The sequence below is a fragment of the Cydia splendana genome, chromosome 3 (genome assembly GCF_910591565.1).
Source record: "Cydia splendana chromosome 3, ilCydSple1.2, whole genome shotgun sequence".
Lineage (NCBI taxonomy): Eukaryota > Metazoa > Arthropoda > Insecta > Lepidoptera > Tortricidae > Cydia > Cydia splendana.
Genome location: NC_085962.1, coordinates 17,845,998 through 17,866,064, shown reverse-complemented (window position 1 = coordinate 17,866,064; position 20,067 = coordinate 17,845,998). Strand labels below are relative to the sequence as shown.

Sequence of the window (20,067 nt, the reverse complement as noted above, 5' to 3'; positions counted from 1 at the left end):
ATAATCCGCCGTATTACATTACGGCTAGCCGTTATCAAAAACAGGGGCGTTTTGAAATGCGGCGGTTCGACGATTAGCCGGATTGTCATTGCGATACGTTCTTCAATAAGGCGGCCAACGTTTAGCCGCATCGTACTACTATTTTAGATTGTAGAGTGACCAGTTCTTTCGGTCGCCTACGTAACCGGAGTTTGACAATGTTTGCAATTTAATTTATTTTTACCATGGTCCCACCGCACTACATGTGTTTCTTTTCCAAAACATTTCCTTCACAACTTAAATAGACGGAGCCCCGCAAGCGGGGCTCCTATTTCTGGGCGGTTTGCCCTTCGGGCATCTGAAGCTACCTAACGAACCTAACCTACTTACCTACCTACGCTTTTTTCCCCAAAGTGTAATGTTTTCACGGACGTCTCACTAAATCAATAGGTAGGTAGGTTAGGTTCGTTAGGTAGCTTCAGATGCCCGAAGGGCAAACCGCTCAGAAATAGGAGCCCCGCGAAGCGGGGCTCCGTCTAGTTAAGTTGCGAAAGAAATGTTTTTTGAAAAGAAACAGTCCGACGAACTCCTGATTTGATGGACACCCCAGCGTTTGTCAGGCAGCGCCACGGGTGTTAAAAATGGGAACTAAAAACTGTCAAAGCGGCGGCTAATGACTCGCTGTATTACATTACGGCTAGCCGTGTTGAAGAACGTATGGCGCCGAATACATTCCGGCGGATTCTCATTCATCCGCATTCAATCCGGCTAATCGTTAAACCGCCGCATTTCAAAACGCCCCTGTTTTTGAAAACGGCTAGCCGTAATGTAATACGGCGGATTATACGATCCGACTGCGACATATACATCAATTACATAGTGTGAAAATAAGCATAAATAAGTAAAAATAAATATTTTCGATGATGTTAATATCCAGAGACAAAAATGGGGACTACATTTGTATGGAGAAGCGAAGCGGTCGTCGACTATACTCGTAAAATTGATTTGATCCCCCATACATTTACCAGAACAGTAAGATTATGTAATACCTATAAGTAGCTTGTTAGCTATCGTGGTTAAAATGCTGTTGCTGTTTACCAAGTGTTTAACGAAGCTATAGTTTATATTTTGTAAAGATCAATGTTGCCGGAGCATTTATTTAAACTTCACTAGCACTTATAGTATGATGTTTTGTTTCATGTTTTTTGTTTGTTTGCTTTTCATCCAAGAAAATTACAGGCCTATTTTAACTTCTTATCTACATTTGCGTGTATGCAATAAATGTATTATATAACTGTCATCTTTAACTTTATGAGGCAGAGATAAAGACTGTGATGCGAACTTACGAACTGCTAATTTATATTTTTTTCCATACACCCGAGTGTAAAGCCCAAGCTAAAATGTAGAGTCCGTTTCAACAATTTAATGAAATTCAACCGGTACATCGAGTCACATTAACGACATTTAAAAAGTTCCGATAAAATGTGACGATTAGCAACATATTGCGTATTCATTAATTGAATCTGTGTAAGGCAGTAAAACGAAGAGTATATTCAGATATTTCAGATACAACAACCCAGAGAGAAAATGCGTCAATATGGCTTCAGAGGCTCAATAAGATTACTTGTCAAAAACTTACAGGTGCAAAACTTGCTATCAACAATATCTGATGGTGATTACACTGATTACGAGTGTTAATAACTTATCATATCGGGTCGTCTTATCCTACCTATTTATTTTCGTTTCCTCTATCTGTGCCGATCTATGATTTCTATCCGTCGCATCACTGACATACTAGCTGTTGCCTGCGACTGCGTTCACGTTGATTTTTATGTTGGCTGTTGTAATTCTACTACATTGCAGTAAAAACTAGCAGTTATGTAAAAATTTTACAATTTTTGACATTTGTCTCGACTTTTTCATACTTAGGGGACGAAATTTAAAAAAACGATGACAACTATTTTCTTGTTTTCTAATATTCAAACGACAGAGTTCTAAATTCAGTACAAAAAATTCTGATACAAATTAGCAACTCCTTTTTCACTACATACATTAGGGTCTATGTACAATTGAACATATTTTGAAATTTGAAGTAAGTAACTTTTCTTGTATTTTAATTTAAATGCCTTTAATTAAAAGTTAAGATCTCTCACTAAAAAAAGATTAATTCCCCATACAAACTTTCAGCCCCATTTTAACCCTCTTAATACCTACCTATGAATTTTCAAAAACGGTGTAATCACATTTCTTGTAACTAATCTATTAGAGTCTGGCTAGTCAAAAATTGTTGACAAATATTTCGTTGTTGTATCACCAATTGTCTATGATTTAAAAAAAAGCTAAAAGTCAGTTGTCAATTTAAGTCATTCATTTAAATTGTTTGCGGTTTATAATGGGTTTATTTTAAATAATATTAATAATGTCTATACTGAGTGAGGTTCGCAAACTATTATTCAAGCTGGTAAATAATTACAACAATGTGCGAAGTCAACGTATAGCGTTATATAACGAAAAACTGCAATGTATACAACTCCTAAACAAATGTTAACAAATTCGGAGGTTGGTGCTCTATAAATATTTTGATACTAGCATTTAGCATATTTGGCATAGTACTTATGTATTTTTTTGGTGATGGATTAATATTACGGTATTATCGAGCTAGGTCTTATTTATACTACATTTCATTTTTCGCATTGCAACAATGGTATATGGTGAGAAAGTGTTAACATATGTGTTTATTGTTGACTGTACTTTTCATAGTGGTAGAAATTATGTGAGCTGACTTTTAGTGCACGACAACGTATATTTAACTTATATCCTTAGGTACCTTATACGTGTGCACAGAAAATCAAAAATATTTTCTAGTATCAAAACTAGAGTCTGGCTAGCCAAATTTTGTTGACAGATATTTCCTTGTTGCATCACCAATTGTCTATGCTTTTAAAAAAAGTTAAAAGTCTGTTGTCAATTTATGTCATTCATTCAAATTGTTCGCGGTATATAAGGCGTTTATTTTAAATAATACTTAAATAATATTAATAATAACTATACCGAGTGAGGTCCGCAACCTATTATTTAAGCTCGTAAACAATTACGACAATGTGCGAAACGACGTGAAGCGTTTTATAACGAAAAACTGCAATGTTTACAAGTCGGAAACAATTTAGTAGGTTGGTGCTCTATTAATATTTTGATACTTTAAGTGCTAGTTCTAAACTTCTAACATTTCCCTATAACTTTGATTAATTATGTGAATTTATTAATACCTGAATCTCAGAAACAGGAAAAGTGTGTAAAAAAACGGATAAACTAGAAGTTCTGTAAAATATCAATAAAATCAAAACATTGGAACGTAATCATATGTGTTTGTCGTTGACTATACTTTACATAGTGGTAGAAATTAATGTGAGCTGACTTTGAGTGCAGTCAACGTATATTTAACTTATTTCCTTAGGTACCTTACGTGTACACAGAAAATCAAAAATATATTCTAGTATCAAAACTATAATTCCTACTACACACAGTGTGACCGGCCCAAGATTTTTTGAATTTCCCGCCATAACTTTGGGTAATATTTCAGTAGCCAGACTCTATAATTCCTACTACACAAAGTGTGACCAGCCCAAGATTTTTAGAATTTCCCGCCAAACATTTGTATAATATTTCAGTAGCCAGACTCTATTACATTACCATGAACCCTGGCAAAGCCGCGTCAGTGCTAGGAAGATGATAATGATGACGTAATTTATTATGCTTAATCTTATTATAATATTTAAACTATATGTGGACAGGATGTCAAACTTGGACCTTAAGTAAAAAATTTGTTAGCAAACAATTTTACCTATTTCAAACACTTTAGGAATGCCAAAAAATGTTTTGAAACATTGCACTATAGGTACATGCGAGACGAAGAGAGGGAATACCTTAGTTTTTAACCTAAGATACATAACATATACATATAGCCCGTCTAATAGTGGAAAGGTTAATTACTTAAACGTTATATTTTCATAGGAATTTCAAGTTGTGGTGGTACAACCACACTTTGTCATTCTCACTAATAACGCTGCCAACTTTCAAATAATCGTTGGTACAATAAAAAAGCCTTATTACGCCATAATGAAATGTATAATATCAGCGAAATAAAAAAAACATCATGATTAAATTCCTCTTGTGACGTCAGTGATATGACGTTGCATTACCTACTATAGCATATCTACTAAAGTTGATAGGTACGCAAAAATCGACTTGGTCGACTTTTGCTCGATTTCTCTCGATCTCTTTTGGTCGATGTAGGTTAATGAGAATGGTTCCTGTATTTTTAACCGACTTCAAAATTGCAAAAGGAAGAGGTTCTCAATTCAGTTGTAGGTATTGTTTTATTTGTTGATGTTGGTCAGAACTCCGTCATTTCCGAACTAATTTAGATTTTTTTTTGTATTAATAGTCAGATTCCATTTTAACAAAATCTAGTTCTAACGACGGGATCCATCAGGAATCGAGGGAACTTCTCAAGTCTTATAAACAGAGCGTTTTTTTTTCATCTAATAACCAAGCATTTTCATTTTAACGGTGTTCTTAGGTGAATGGAAAAATATGGATACCTGGTGTCTGAAATAAATATTTTCATTTCATTTCATTGCTCATGTAGACCAGAGAAACCTATTTATAAATGCTTGTACATAATATTAAGGGAATTTCAAACTGTGTCGTGAAGTCGGTGTTTTCTATTAATAATTGTTATTTTCATCAAAATTCTAGTCCCAGTAGTTTTAACAATATGATGGGAGAAATGGTTGGAAAATTTAGCCCGTTTTCTTAAATTTTTCAAACCTTCCAAATTTTTATTTTCAAAATATAGGTCATAAACAAAGTGTTTGTTAAAATACTCACTAAAACCAAAAATATAAAAAAAACTATATACAGTCTGTGCGGAACGAGAAGAGTCGTGGAATATATGGATTGCATGGGGCCCAATACATTCCACGACTCTTCTCTTTCTGCACAGACTCTAAATTGTCTAAGATAATATCGTTCCCCCAATGTGGCAACTGAAGAAATTGACGCCACGGTCAACTTTTGACAACCAGACGAGTCACCGCATAATATGCGAAGCCGTACAGCGCCATACTTAAGTTGTAAAATTCGAAGCACGAATATGTTTATTTTTATTTTACACATCTAATAAGTCAATGAATTTTTGCTAAAACATATCTTTAATGCAAAGACAAAATGCAGTACCTACCATAAAAATTAACGAATCTGGAAATTAGCGTAGGAAAAATCTATCAATTAAGGTATTCAATTATATTTTAAAGATACTTATCAGAATCAAGGAATTAATAAAGGAATTTAACAGACAAAATATTGCATAGGTACCTAATTAAGTAGTACCTACCTTAGTATATTTCCTGGCTATATTATTGCTGTCCTAAAATCATTACAGTAAAATGAAGTGGGTCATTTTATTTTATACCAATTTCCGCGAGTAGGTAAATATATTCTGTTTGCAAATACTTACAAAAGTAAATCCTACGCCGAGACACACAACGTAGCCCCAGCCACCATCCGGGGGAACCATATCCCTCTTGCAGTCTTTCTTCCCATTCCCCTCGATATGCGCGAAAGCCTCATCCATGTTTATTTAACACGTGAACGCGTTCGATAATTTTGTGCCGATCTAAGTTAATTGTGCGACGAATAATTCGCGTTTTAGCTGTAGTAGGTACTTAAACATTATCAGCGGACTAGTCAATTTTTCCGAGGCAGCATTTTACGACGAGACAAGCACACGCACGTCCTCGCTTCGCTGTCACTGCCACCACATTAACTATTTTCGAATGCACCGGTGTCGTGAATGGGACTAATTACATAGAGATTTAGATTTCGTTCGAATTGTCTGAAAGCATTGTCTTAGATATAATAGAATATACGGTCTTAACGTTAATACTTTAATTAATGGATTAACGGTCGTTTAATTAATCTTATGTAGACGCTTCGGGGGCTTTAAGTGTTTTGTAAATGTAATGATTCGTTTGTTTACAAGCTAGGTATAATTAAAATTACAGTTCACTGAGACGTAACATTTTTTCATTATTAATACTTAACTTATATCTAAAATAAAGTTCGTTATCATTCATTATCAGGTTAACTTGGTAGGTACCAATAGGTACCTACTTCGTTATTAATATTCAATTAATAAATTAATCCGCTCGTGATTATTTTATAGTTAATTGTGCTTTATGTTACGGTTTTTATCGAAATGTGTAGCAATAAAGAAGGTAACCTTAACACTATGCAGATAGAAGTTCATTGGCAAGTTGTTTACGCCTCCATCGATGACGCTGAAGCAGTTTTGAGTAGTTTTACTTACTGCGAGTATAATCTATGAGGAAATACTTCGACTTAATTCCGTAAACAAATATTATGTAACATTTAATATAGGCCATTAATCGCGTGACATTTTATCTCGGTTTATTAGTAAAATTCTGCCTTCTGCTTCTCGTCTATTGCGCCATTTTTCTGCTTTATCCTGTACGGGGCCAGATAAATTGCATTCAATGTTACTTAATTTGGGTTCCATCCACGTGTTTAACTTGAGGAATAACTGCCTTATCCCAAGGATCTGCATAAGCACTAACTTACACGGTAAAGACATTTTTGGATTGTATGCTGCGCCAAAAAATAAACATACCTACGCTTACGTGCTTACAAAAGATAATTGAAAAAAAAACAAGACCCAAGCCTGGTTATTCGGGAAAATAATCTAGTGTAATTAATTTCTTCTTTAAAAAAATTACATATATTATAATCTGGGCAAACTGGGGACAGAGGGGTAACATTTAGCCAATAAAATTATGAATCGCGCTGAAACTTGTTTAGCACTCTGTTTTAGGTCAAGGCGGAAACAGTGGCTCAGTCGCCTCTCGTGTTGAAATTAGGCCTGTCAACCGTGCCACTGTTCCCTCCTTGACCCTACCGTTTACGATCTCCGAATACTTAAAATTTTTCGAATTTTGAGTAGGTACTTACCTACCGAGTCTACCGACCTACCAATCATAATCTTTCAACTACATAGCTACATTAGTTCACAGTGAAAATTTGCTGTATGTATAATTTTACACCTCAATCCCCATGCAGTTATCCCATTTGATAGTTTGTAAGTGTCAAGTTACCAGAAATTAGTTAGCGAACCATGAACCGTAGACGAGTGGGAAACCAATAAAATAAAGCTACTTAATCCGTTCCTATATCGCATCGCCACTTCCTCACTTTCCACGCTGCCGTTTGAAATATAATATCGCGCGGGGACAGTAGCCTTAGAAAGTATATTAATTAGGTCTTAGTTTCGCTCCAATAATAAGCAGTAGGTACGTAAGTAGGTACCTACCTACTTCTGGTAAATTGTAAGGCCCCCGAATGAAATATGGAAGAAAGTAAAATGAGAGATAATAGGGGGAAATACTTAGTCGTAGTCCGGTAATTTTCGTAATGTTGCCCCATACTGGACCGCGAGATCTGCCCCCTCATTCCAGGCAAGCATGGGCCTTAATCCAGCAGAAGTTGATCTCCATTTCCTCAGACTCCTTCATATTGTGTACAATGTTATGCATTTTATTTATATTTCTGTTGGTAGGCACTGCTCCAGTTGGAGAGTTCCATCAGTACCGCTTTGGAGTCTGAGAAGATGGTGACCATCTTCAGTTTCTGTGAATAGCATTTGTAGCATGACTGTTCCAGAGCAAGGCCCTCTGCCTGGAAGACGGTGTACCTACTATGCAATTTTAGATTCGTCATACGGCTTCACCATGGGGGTAGTCTATAATGTAAGCTCACCGACTAACCGATCGTGCCTGCTTCCATCCGTGTAACGCGATGCATCTCCACTGGGTCCTCGAGGTATTGCGTTAGGTCATTTTGAGTAGCCACCTCAGCTACCGATATTTAAGTGGAGTCTGTGTGCTGGATGAAGGAGTTCATTGACTTCTATACGCTTGTCATAGGTTATTGCCAAATTTCAATTCAATCAGACACCGGGAAGTGATTCAAATTTAAGTTACAAAATTTGAAGCTCATATGCATAGCTATATGTACTTACCTACTTATAGAAATATAGGTAGGTACATGTGTGTAGGGGTATGTGTGTCTAAATACAAGTGTGTAAAAAAGGTAAAATATTTGTTTTTGGGGTAGGTAGGTACGCATGTTTATATGTTCTTATCTTGTATGCTCTTTTAAGTAAGGATCATACAGCAAAGGAGAGGATAGTGGACGACCGGTTCTCCATATAAACGTAGTCCCCATTTTCCTTACTGGAAATTATTTTAACCATTGACGTATAATATCTAAGGACGGGCTAATGGGGCACTAAAAATGGTACTAGTTCAGCGGTGTTACTCACGAATTCCAGCCAATCGTGCAGTCTAACGCAACTAGTTGCGACTAATAGCGCGCGTAATGCGAACTCGTCAACCAATCGCGAGCGTGATGCGAACTCATCAACCAATCGCGTTGTAGCGGTGTCACACCGCTGTCCTGGCCCCTGTCATGCCTCATTATTATTGCCCGTAAAGCCAGTCCCTAGATATCTATGTCAATGATTTTAACACAATTAAATGTATAATATCTGGGTAATCTGGGAGACCGAGCTTTGCTCGGCAAACGTAAAAACTCAATTTATGGCCCGAGATAAGACATAGCTAGATCGATTTATCGCCCCCGAAAACCCCCATATAGCAAATTTCATCGAAATCGTTAGAGCGTTTCCGAGATCCCCGAAATATGTATATAAAGCCTGACAACAGTTTGTTTAACCCTGAGATAGTGTCGCTGCAAACAGCTTACGTATGGCAATAATGTGCGTACGTCATGTATAGTCGGGGTAGTGGGCATTGGCTTCATGTTGATACTCGTATAATGTCAAAAACATTGCTTACAGAAAATTCGGTTCATTCAATTTACCTATTCGTCAAAATCTGATACTATATATTCAATATTAATATATATATTCTTCGTTTTCTGACTCTGACGAAGTCTGATTTTCATCAGATGTTGTGTCGCTTTCAACCACCAACCTCGATTATAAAACGTTCAGTTTCCAATTCGATTATAGGATTTTTATCGTCGATCTACATAAACCTTAAATGAAATATTAAAGTTTAAACCAAACAACTAACCAGTTCAATAAAACCGCACTATAAAAGATCAATACCGGTCATGTCAACAACCAACTTCAAAACATTGTTTATTGGAATGCTATGTAATCCTTCGTCTTTTTGAAGCTGTAAGTATTTGATTGCATTCATAGTCTAATAAAACATGGTCTTCTATTCCCAGAGTGACACAGGCCTACGTCACAACAACATGGCCGCTATATATAGCGCTATCGCATATTATCATATAGCGCTGTCGCATGATGACGTAGGCTTGTGTCAGTTAGGTGACCTAGAAAAGACGGGAATGGAGTACCAGGCGGAGTATATTATTATACCATGATTGCATTCACTACAATTTTTTCGCATCTTTGGTATTTTTTTTTTGCATTTTTGTAATAAAACCGTTTATATTTGAATATATTCGTAGATATTTCCCGTTTGTTATCGGTGACATTCGATGACATCCAACGTTCGTTGTCAAAGAGTACTTGTTGCCAGTAAAAGAAATTAGTACCATTGAAAATCCGCAAAATGGCGAGGGTCAAATAAACTGTTGTCAGGCTTTACCTATATAAATAAATAAACAAGAATTGCTCGTTTAAAGTAGATTAATAATCATAACTATGCCTGTTCGTTTTAGGTGTGAAAAACAAGCATAAGTACAGATTTTTAAGAATTTTAAAGCTCCTAATTGTTATTGTTAAAAAAATCGAAAAAATCAAACTATGCATTCGAATACATCAAAATGTAAAAATATAGTCTGTCATGTTAGGTAATATTCAGAGAGGAAAATGAGGACTACGTTTGTATGGAGATGCGATCGTCCCATTTCCTCTTAAAGGGCAATTTTGTGTCATTTCATATCATTTGGAACACGAGTTGAATTATAGACACAAGGCTGAAGAAAGCCGAGACCGAGTTTATTTAATTTATGACATTGCCATAATTATTAATGCCAAATGTGTCAAACGCCACTTTATTTTATTTATCGGGTCAGAGTTGAGGTACAATTTTGCGGTGCAAGTATGTACAGTCAGCAGCAGATATACCTGAGCGGGCAAGGTGTCCAAGAAAACATATGAACTTCAATCGTCACAACAATAAGGACATCTAAGTTGTCATTTTCACGTAGGCTTTCAGTTCGTCACATAATATATCTTAGCTTCTGAGTTTTTCTTTAACACATACACCCTTATTTAATCACAATGACAATAACGGTTAGAAAGTCAGTGGTAACTAAGCACTCAAATTCAAGCTGCTGTCATTAATACCTACACGCACTGCCAATCACGTAGGTACGTCAGCAGCCAGGGTGCCACCAATTGCTAAGCAGTTGTTATTTCAATGGTAACTAAGCATCAACATTTTATCTGTTTTACTTTAAAAAAAATACTGTAGCAGCTACGAATTGACACCTCAGCCTCTACCATCAGTTTTAACATTGACATAACGCTCACGTCTACGTAATTTACTTTCTGTACATCTCGCTTCCACTATTGCTCGCATATGCGAGTACGAGCGAGATGCATAGAAAGTAAGTTACTTAAACGTGAGCGTTATGTCAATGTCAAAACTGGTGGTAGCCGTACTCCTTTCTTAAAGAAGTATTTTATCGCCAAGTATCAAACTTAGACAATAAATAAGTAGGTTCTACGAGAATGATCGGTTTTTTATTTTAACTGTCATAGGCGGCCGTTCTTCCAAACCGTAGAGCATAATATATGTTAATATATTTATTTAGCCCGCTTATTGTACTAAAATATACTATACATATAGTACTAAAATACGATGCTCCGAATCGATCAAAGAACGAAGGAGAAAATAATTGAATTGAAACGTAACACGTTCACTGTCCCAATCTGACATGTAAACCTTATGGCTTTGTAATAGAGGCTAGCCGTGGCCCCACGTGAGGAGCACGGGCAGTAAAGGTGTTAAACATATCCTCTATATAACTCCTCTCTTTATTTTGTTGGTTGGACTCATGATCCGCAAGAACGGTGCCTCCTCTTCTATAGATGTATGCGATATAAATATCACTGCCATGCATATACCTACGTAATATGCTAACTGTTGACCATAGGAATGACGAATTTTGTTTTTAACACGCTTTTTATTAGGTCGACCTGTATGTAACTATGTAATGGAATCTAAGGTAACTAATTTAACCATCTTCCAATCGTCATGAAAATTGGCGGTTGTATGTAGTTCTGATGACAATACAATAATTATGGTACTGTCGAACTGATCTGATGATGGAGCCGGAAGATATGAACTGGAACTTCATGATGGAACATCGTATCATAGCTGTGTTTGGATTTGTTAGAAAAGTCTTGTAATGAACTTTGACCACGATTAGGTTTCAAGGTATGATGATGAAGCCGGAAGATAGGCACTGGCATTCCATGATGGAATATCGTATCATAGTCGTGTTTGCACTTGTGAGAAAGGTCACGGAATGGACTTTGAACATTTTTGGTTTTTACGCACATTTGCACATTTGACGACCGGTCTGGTCTAGTGGATAGTGACCCTGTCTGCTAAGCCGATGGTCCTGGGTTCGAATCCCAGTAAGGGCATTTATTTGTGTGATGAACACTAATATTTGTTCCTGAGTCATGGTTGTTTTCTATGTATATAAGTATGTATTTATCTATACAAGTATGTATATCGTCGCCTAGTACCCATAGTACAAGCTTTGCTTAGTTTGGGGCTAGGTTTGATCTGTGTAAGATGTCCCCAATATTTATTTATTTATTTATTTATTTATTTATTTATAAAAGCGTGTTTTTCTAGTGTTTTTTAAACTATTAATTTATTACAACTTAGCAGAGAGGATAGAGTATACGGAGTTATATATATCTTTGAACTTATTGTTAGTATAACCTAGCAGTAAACATCAAATGGCATTCCGCACAGGAGTAATCTAAGGAACGCCTACTGCGGGTTCAAACCTACAACGTCCTGTTAGAAAGTCGTACAGTCACCTGCAATAATATGTTACTCTTTGAAGGCCGCAAAAATATGTGACACGTTCTTATGGCTCTACAAATAAGATCGTGTCAGATATTTTTGCGGCCTTCGTTGTGTAACATATTATCGCAGGTGACTGTACATACGCTACATGTGACATATTTTCAAAAATTAAATTAACGTAATGCGAAATTAACATAAAACCAGAAGACACAAATTAAAAATAGAAATGAAACCCAAAAACAAAAAGCTGTAATCTCTAGGTGCGTGCGACTGAGGTTTGAACCCGCGGTCTCTGCTTTGAAAATCAAACGCCTGTTACTGAGACCACAACGTGCCTTGACAATTGGCTCTAAATTCGGCTTCAGTTAGCTTTCGCTATGTGTCATTCGTTTTGACGATTCTGCTAAAAGAAATAGTTAGCATTAGCAGTAAGTTGACCGAGAGGCCCCTGTCAAATGATTGAAGGGCAAAACGTGAGATAGATGTATGTGATGACAAGACTGTACTGCTTTCGATGCTTGCCAAAACGCTTTACCTGAAATTAGCATGGCTATTTTTCATTCAATATTCGACTTGTATGCTTTAAACGTCTATTTTTCCATATTGTTCAGATATATTTGATACGTTGACCGCTTAGATACCAGTGGTTTTTTGACAGCTAAGGTATCAATGACTTGTTGTAAGTGTACAAATTAATGAATAGCGACTGTTAAGATATTTGTGACACGTTGAGCACTCCCAAGTAAATTCATCCATCCTTGGGTCCTAAGGACCAATCCTGCCAAAGGAAATCTCTTGTTCATGCAACGCCGTGGTTGACGTTTTTATGCTCTGAGCACCATCAACGAAAATACTAGAATAATGTGACTAGTCGAAAGTGATTAAATACGAAAGCAGCGTAGGTACAGTCAGCAGCAGAAGTCACTATACACTCCAGGTGCTCAAAGAGAAGTAAACGTTTAAACTGTCAAAAAGTTGTTGACTGTCATGGTAGTATTTACTTGTGAGCGCTCAACGTGTCACAAATATCTTAACAGTTGCTATTCTTTAATTTCTACACTTACAACAAGTCATTGATACCTTAGCTGTCAAAAAACCACTGGTGTCTAAGCGGTCAACGTGTCAAATATATCTGAACAATATGGAAAAATAGACGTTTAAAGCATACAAGTATGGTCGAACATTGAATGAAAAATAGCCATGCTAATTTCAGGTAAGCGTTTTGACAATCATCGAAAGCAGACTGTAGTCTTGTCATCACATATATCTATCTCACGTTTTGCCCTTCGACCATTTGACAGGGGCCTCTCGGTCAACTTACTGCAAACTATTTCTTTTAGCAGAATCGTCAAAACGAATGACACATAGCGAAAGCTAAGTGAAGCCGAATTTAGAGCCAATTGTCAAGGCACGTTGTGGTCTCAGTAACAGGCGTTTGCTTTTCAAAGCAGAGACCGCGGGTTCAAATCCCAGTCGCACGCACCTAGAGGCTACAGCTTTTTATTTTTTTTGGGTTTCATTTCTATTATTAATTTGTGTCTTCTGGTTTTATGTTAATTTCGCATCATATATATAAAATTGAAAAACCAGACCGGGATAAAAAACGAGGGAAAAAGCGAGATGGCGCCTTACAAATTTCTAAAAAAGTTTTTGACACGTTTATCAAATACGACGCACGTATGATAAGAAAAAACTGTTCCAATCTATTATCTAAATATGAGAATAGAACTAGAGCATAAAAACTATCGCTTTCGATGCGTATTTCATTTTTAATAAGCAAAAGAAATTTTCATAACAATCTTTATTTTTTGACGATCGGCCATCTCTCGGCAACTCTCGGTTGTTTTCGTTTCGGTGGTGCTACAGACTAGACCAAATTATTCGTAAGTTAAAGTAACCTAAATTATGTTTGTCATGTTGGTATACAGTTATTTCGGCGTTTTTTTACACGAAGTAAAATAAAAAGTGCTGTCAACCTCAACCTTAGTCTATAGCCCATACGAGTGACTTATGCCATATATGACTTATCAATCAAATTAATATTATCATATAAATAATAAATAAATAATAAATAAATATTATGGGACATTTTTTTTTACACAAATTGACTAAGCCCCACGGTAAGCTCAAGAAGGCTTGTGATGTGGGTACTCGTACAACGATATATATAATATATAAATACTTAAATACATAGAAAGACAACCATGACTCAGGAACAAATATCTGTGTCATCACACAAATAAATGCCCTTACCGGGATTCGAACCCGGGACCATCGGCTTCATAGGCAGGGTCACTACCCACTAGGCCAGACCGGTCATCAAACACAATATTATTTATAATATGTATTTTGTTGTTTATTTCTTTTTGAGTTATATTATTCAGACTGACTTTCACGGCTTCGGCAAACATTGCCATGCCGGGGAACGGGCTGCCGAGATGGGCCAGAAATACAAAGTGGATAGTAAGTTATAATGTAGGTGCATGTTCAGATATTTTTGAGCTACCTGATGAAAATAAGCAAATGTACAGTCAGCAGTCAGCCAAATATCGTAATATAACTTTGTTGCCATAGAAATAAGGATAAGTTACGATATAGTGGCGAAATATTGAGAGACCAAAGCGGCAGCTTCAGTGGCTCGGACACTTAGAGATAATGGGAGAGGACCGTGCCGTGAAGAGAGGGTACTTGGGACAACAAAATGGGAGACGCCCGAGTGGACGTCCTAGGTACCACTGAAACGACGTAGTTGCTCCAGACCTGCTCAACCTCGGCCATGGCGACTGGCGAGAGCTATCGCAAGACCGAGAAACATGGCGTGATCTGGTGTCGGAGGCCAGGACTCACTTTGGGTCGTTGCGTCACAGTAGCCGTAGTAAGTACCTAATGTTAATATCCAGAAATGGAAATGGGGACTACCTACGTTTGAAATATGAAAAGGCGATTTATGGGCGGTGGTCGTCCATGTTTGTCTTAAGGCGGAAATTAATCTAATAAATGTTTTTGCAACTAGGCTTATAAAAATAAATAATATTTTTTTGTTGAAACAAGTTTTAAATAAATACCTACGTACAGTCGCCATCAGATATATCGGAGCGGCCAAGGTGCTCACAAATATCGGAACACGCCTCTATTGTCAGGGCGTTAGAGCGCGTGTTCAGATATTGTGAACACCTTGGCCGCTCCGATATATCTGATGGCGACTGTACGATGAAAAAATACCATCTTGCCTTTTCGCAATGAGAAATTTGCGAATTAAGTTATCCAAATAACGGCTACAAATAAGAAATCCCTATCACAGTTATAAACCCTGGCAGGGTTGAATACATAATAATATCGGTATTTAACTAGACTCAAGACAAACTCTTTATTTCATTTACGCGAGCGGAGCTGCGGGCCTGTCTAGTTAGTTTATATAATTTTTGAAGATATGTCACATGTAGCGTATGTACGACTTTCTAACAGGACGTTGTAGGTTGTATAAAATAAAGAGAGGAGTTATACGGCGCGATTCGGAAAATGAATTAGAGATTCACTAGATATGAAATAGTAAAGATATGTGACGTTCCACGGCAAAAGGTACCTTATGGCGGCTGGCGCCGCGATTCGGGAAATGAATTAGAGATTCACTAGATATGAAATAGTAAAGATATGTGACGTTCCACGGAAAAAGGTACCTTATGGCGGCTGGCGCTTACGTCGCATAGCGCCGCAATAATATTGGAGCGGCGTTAATAATAGGGAAGTGTATTGCCCGCTCAGGTATATCTGCTGCTGACTGTACTTACTATAATCTAATCGCTGACTACCTATATCAGATTTTGTAGATTGTCGTGGTGATTTTGATATTTTCATATGCATATACCTGAATTAACCATTACCACCCATTACCTACCGAAAATATGACTGAATATTTTTTTATTCAGCTATTAAGAGTTTAGTGTAGACTGTAGGTATGTGGACTGTAGAGTAACTAACGCTACGTCTTACGTAGGCGAACAACGCGCGAACGCGGCGCGGCGCGGCGCGGCGGGTTATTCCCACTAGTTACCACCAAGTTCTTACCAGTGGTAACTACTGGGATTTTTTTTCCCACCTTTTACCACTGGTAACTACTGGAAAAAAAATCCCACTAGTTACCACCAACTCGGCTTGGTGGTAACTACTGGGAATTTTTATTCCCAGTAGTTACCACTGGTAAAAGGTGGGAATTTTTTTCCCAGTAGTTACCACCAAAATATTGTTAGAATTCAATACTAATAAAAACAGTATAAATAGTAAGTATAGTATAAATGTAGCGTGCTGTAATATGTACATAAGTATGTGTCAGTTAGTGATTCAGTAAACTGCTTTAAAAGTGATCAAAAATATTAATATTAAGTAGCTGTAAATAATAAAACGAATTCAGTTCTGTCGGTTTTTGACTGATTTGTTTGTTCGTTTGTATAAATATGTAATTCAATTTACAGTTAATAAGATAAATTGTATCCGGATAATATGTTAATTTCTACTTAACTAGAATGAGACTCTTCTACATATTTTAGTTTTTACACTTATGCCGGTAAAACTGTTTTAATATTTTTGATCACTTTTAAAGCAGTTTACTGAATCACTAACTGACACATAATTATTTATTATACTTACAGCACGCTACATTTATACTATACTATTTATACAGTTTTTATTAGTATTGAATTCTAACAATATTTTGGTGGTAACTACTGGGAAAAAAAATTCCCACCTTTTACCAGTGGTAACTACTGGGAATAAAAATTCCCGGTAAAAGGTGGGAATTTGTGTTGAATTCCCACCTTTTACCAGTGGTAACTACCCAAAAAAGGGTTATTCCCACTAGTTACCACCAAGTTCTTACCAGTGGTAAGTACTGGGATTTTTTTTCCCACCTTTTACCACTGGTAACTACTAGGAAAAAAAATCCCACTAGTTACCACCAACTCGGCTTGGTGGTAACTACTGGGAATTTTTATTCCCAGTAGTTACCACCAAAATATTGTTAGAATTCAATACTAATAAAAACAGTATAAATAGTATAGTATAAATGTAGCGTGCTGTAATAAATAATTATGTGTCAGTTAGTGATTCAGTAAACTGCTTTAAAAGTGATCAAAAATATTAAAACAGTTTTACCGGTATAAGTGTAAAAATTAAAATAGAAGTCATTCTAGTTAAGTAGAAATTAACTTACTATCCGGATTATATTTATCTTATTAACTGTAAATTGAATTACATATTTATACAAACGAACAAACAAATCAGTCAAAAACCGACAGGACTGATTCCGTTTTATTATTTACAGCTACTTCATTTCGTTCTATTCTATTACAATAACACGACGCAGAGCTGGAATATGTAGGTATTCATAATTTGTAGTCAGGCTAAATAAGTACCTACAGGGCATGGTTGTTATTAAAACTGCTTAGGGCGCGCTTCGGATGGACTGACTGCTCGGACTAACCAGCATAGGCTCGCATTCCAATTACGCTCGGGTAGTACATCGCTCGGTCATGTTACGCTGGTTGGCACGATTGCTTAAACACCCACGCTAGCGGGATGGTAATAACACTCTACCAGAGGGGCATCAGGTACTATTCGTACACTTCTTTTTATGTATTTAACTTTTATTCTTTTGGAAAATATGTTTATAGGAAGAACTAGTGGTGGCAAATATGTAAGTAATAATAATATCCAAGCTATCTAATTAAGGTTCCCTCTGCACCACAACTCTCATCGCATCTTGGTTAATCCTAATGTTGGCATAAGACAATGACAAAAACTACCACGATCCGTGAGCTTTCTGTTTAGCTCACATGCCACCCGATAGGTAAATATAATTATCAGATTATGTCAACCAATACCATTGTTATCGGTCATCGGAGCTGGCAGTTATGCCGAACAATGAATATTTCGCAAGGGTCGGACACGGCGGTTAAGAACAAAAGGGTGCGCGGTGTGCGCCACACTCGGTTCGGCCTTTTTCCACTCGTGGTATTTATTAAAAACAACACAAAATATATTTAAGAACTAAACGATTGTTTTGCAATTACAAGGCATAGGTACCGATATTATTCATACTTATATTGCAATAAACCAATCAAAGTTGTAACTAATCAAATATGCATAAGGTATTAGGGTCCTACATTGTTTCTTACTTTACCGTGATAAATATTAAGAAAACTTAAAAAATCTATACCAAATTTAATTGCAAGATCACATTCACATACCCAACTCTACCAGGTTTTATAGTCGTTCGCATTCGTACGCCATCGCCATCAGAATCAGATAAAGTGCAGTATAATTATTATTTTACTCTTTTTATGATTTTAGCCTGACGCCCTCTTACCCCTTCGTCGTACTTAATTGACCGAAGCGTAGCGAAGGTCTACGTTTCGACTCGGGCATTTTGCTTTTGTATGTCTGTCCGGATGTTCTCCTCTACAGGTCACAATTCTTAACCAATTTTTGTGAAATTTTGTGACCAGAATTTATGAGTAAATAATTCTTTTTTATCGATCCGGTTTTTGGATTTTTTTTAAAATGGAGGAGTCGTGATACCTCGCGCTTAAACAAATAGTCGTATCGATATCATAAGAGTATTTTCTTTTTGAGACATGTTTACATAGTAATTGGCAAAGAATTGTATTCCTGGTTTAGACGGTATTTAGATATTTAGTTTTTACTCGAGAATGAGTATCCGAATTTCGTCAGCTTAGCTAAGAACTATCATGGCGCATTTTGCAAACATTCGCTTATTTTGTTTGCACACAGAAAGTCTCGGTTCGATCCCGGGGTAAGATAACTTTTTGTGTTTTTTTTTCACATAAACTTCGTTTTTTTTATTAAATTAAAAATTTCGTATTGTTGATTGATCAAACCGCTGTGTGGAGCTGTCATCGTGCACGGTCCCAATAAGCTATGCTCGCGAGGTCTACAGCTCACAGAGCCACTAGTTTAAGGTTGTTTTATGACATTTTAATTACACTTTTGTTTGCTTACACGTTCTTCCAATAAACACATTTTCCAAAAGAATAAAAGTTAAATACATAAAAAGAAGTGTACGAATAGTACCTGATGCCCCTCTGGTAGAGTGTTATTACCATCCCGCTAGCGTGGGTGTTTGAGCAATCGTGCCAACGTAACATGACCGAGCGATGTACTACCCGAGCGTAATTGGAATGCGAGCCTATGCTGGTTAGTCCGAGCAATCAGTTCATCCGAAGCGCGCCCTAAGCAGTTTTAATAACAACCATGCCCTGTAGGTACTTATTTAGCCTGACTACAAATTATGAATACCTACATATTCCAGCTCTGCGTCGTGTTATTGTAATAGAATAGAACGAAATGAAGTAGCTGTAAATGATAAAACGAAATCAGTCCTGTCGGTTTTTGACTGATTTGTTTGTTCGTTTGTATAAATATGTAATTCAATTTACAGTTAATAAGATAAATATAATCCGGATAGTAAGTTAATTTCTACTTAACTAGAATGACTTCTATTCTAATTTTTACACCTATACCGGTAAAACTATTTTAATATTTTTGATCACTTTTAAAGCAGTTTACTGAATCACTAACTGACACATAATTATTTATTACAGCACGCTACAAATGTAGCGAATATACTATACTATTTATACTGTTTTTATTAGTATTGAATTCTAACAATATTTTGGTGGTAACTACTGGGAAAACAAATTCCCACCTTTTACCAGTGGTAACTACTGGGAATAAAAATTCCCAGTAGTTAGCACCAAGCCGAGTTGGTGGTAACTAGTGGGATTTTTTTTCCCAGTAGTTACCAGTGGTAAAAGGTGGGAAAAAAATTCCCAGTACTTACCACTGGTAAGAACTTGGTGGTAACTAGTGGGAATAACCCTTTTTTGGGTAGTTACCACTGGTAAAAGGTGGGAATTCAACACAAATTCCCACCTTTTACCACCGG

At 36.6% G+C, this 20,067-nt stretch overlaps 1 protein-coding gene across 1 annotated transcript in view; it reads right to left on the bottom strand.

Moving 5' to 3' along the window:
* Window positions 1–5,890, bottom strand: part of LOC134806682 (monocarboxylate transporter 6-like) — a 31,673-nt gene extending 25,783 nt beyond the window's left edge. The window contains exon 1 of the mRNA XM_063780008.1: window positions 5,498–5,890. Coding sequence (XP_063636078.1) covers window positions 5,498–5,614 — 117 coding nt within the window. The 5' untranslated portion in view covers window positions 5,615–5,890. The remainder of the gene's footprint in view (window positions 1–5,497) is intronic.
* Between the last annotated feature and the right edge of the window lie 14,177 nt (window positions 5,891–20,067).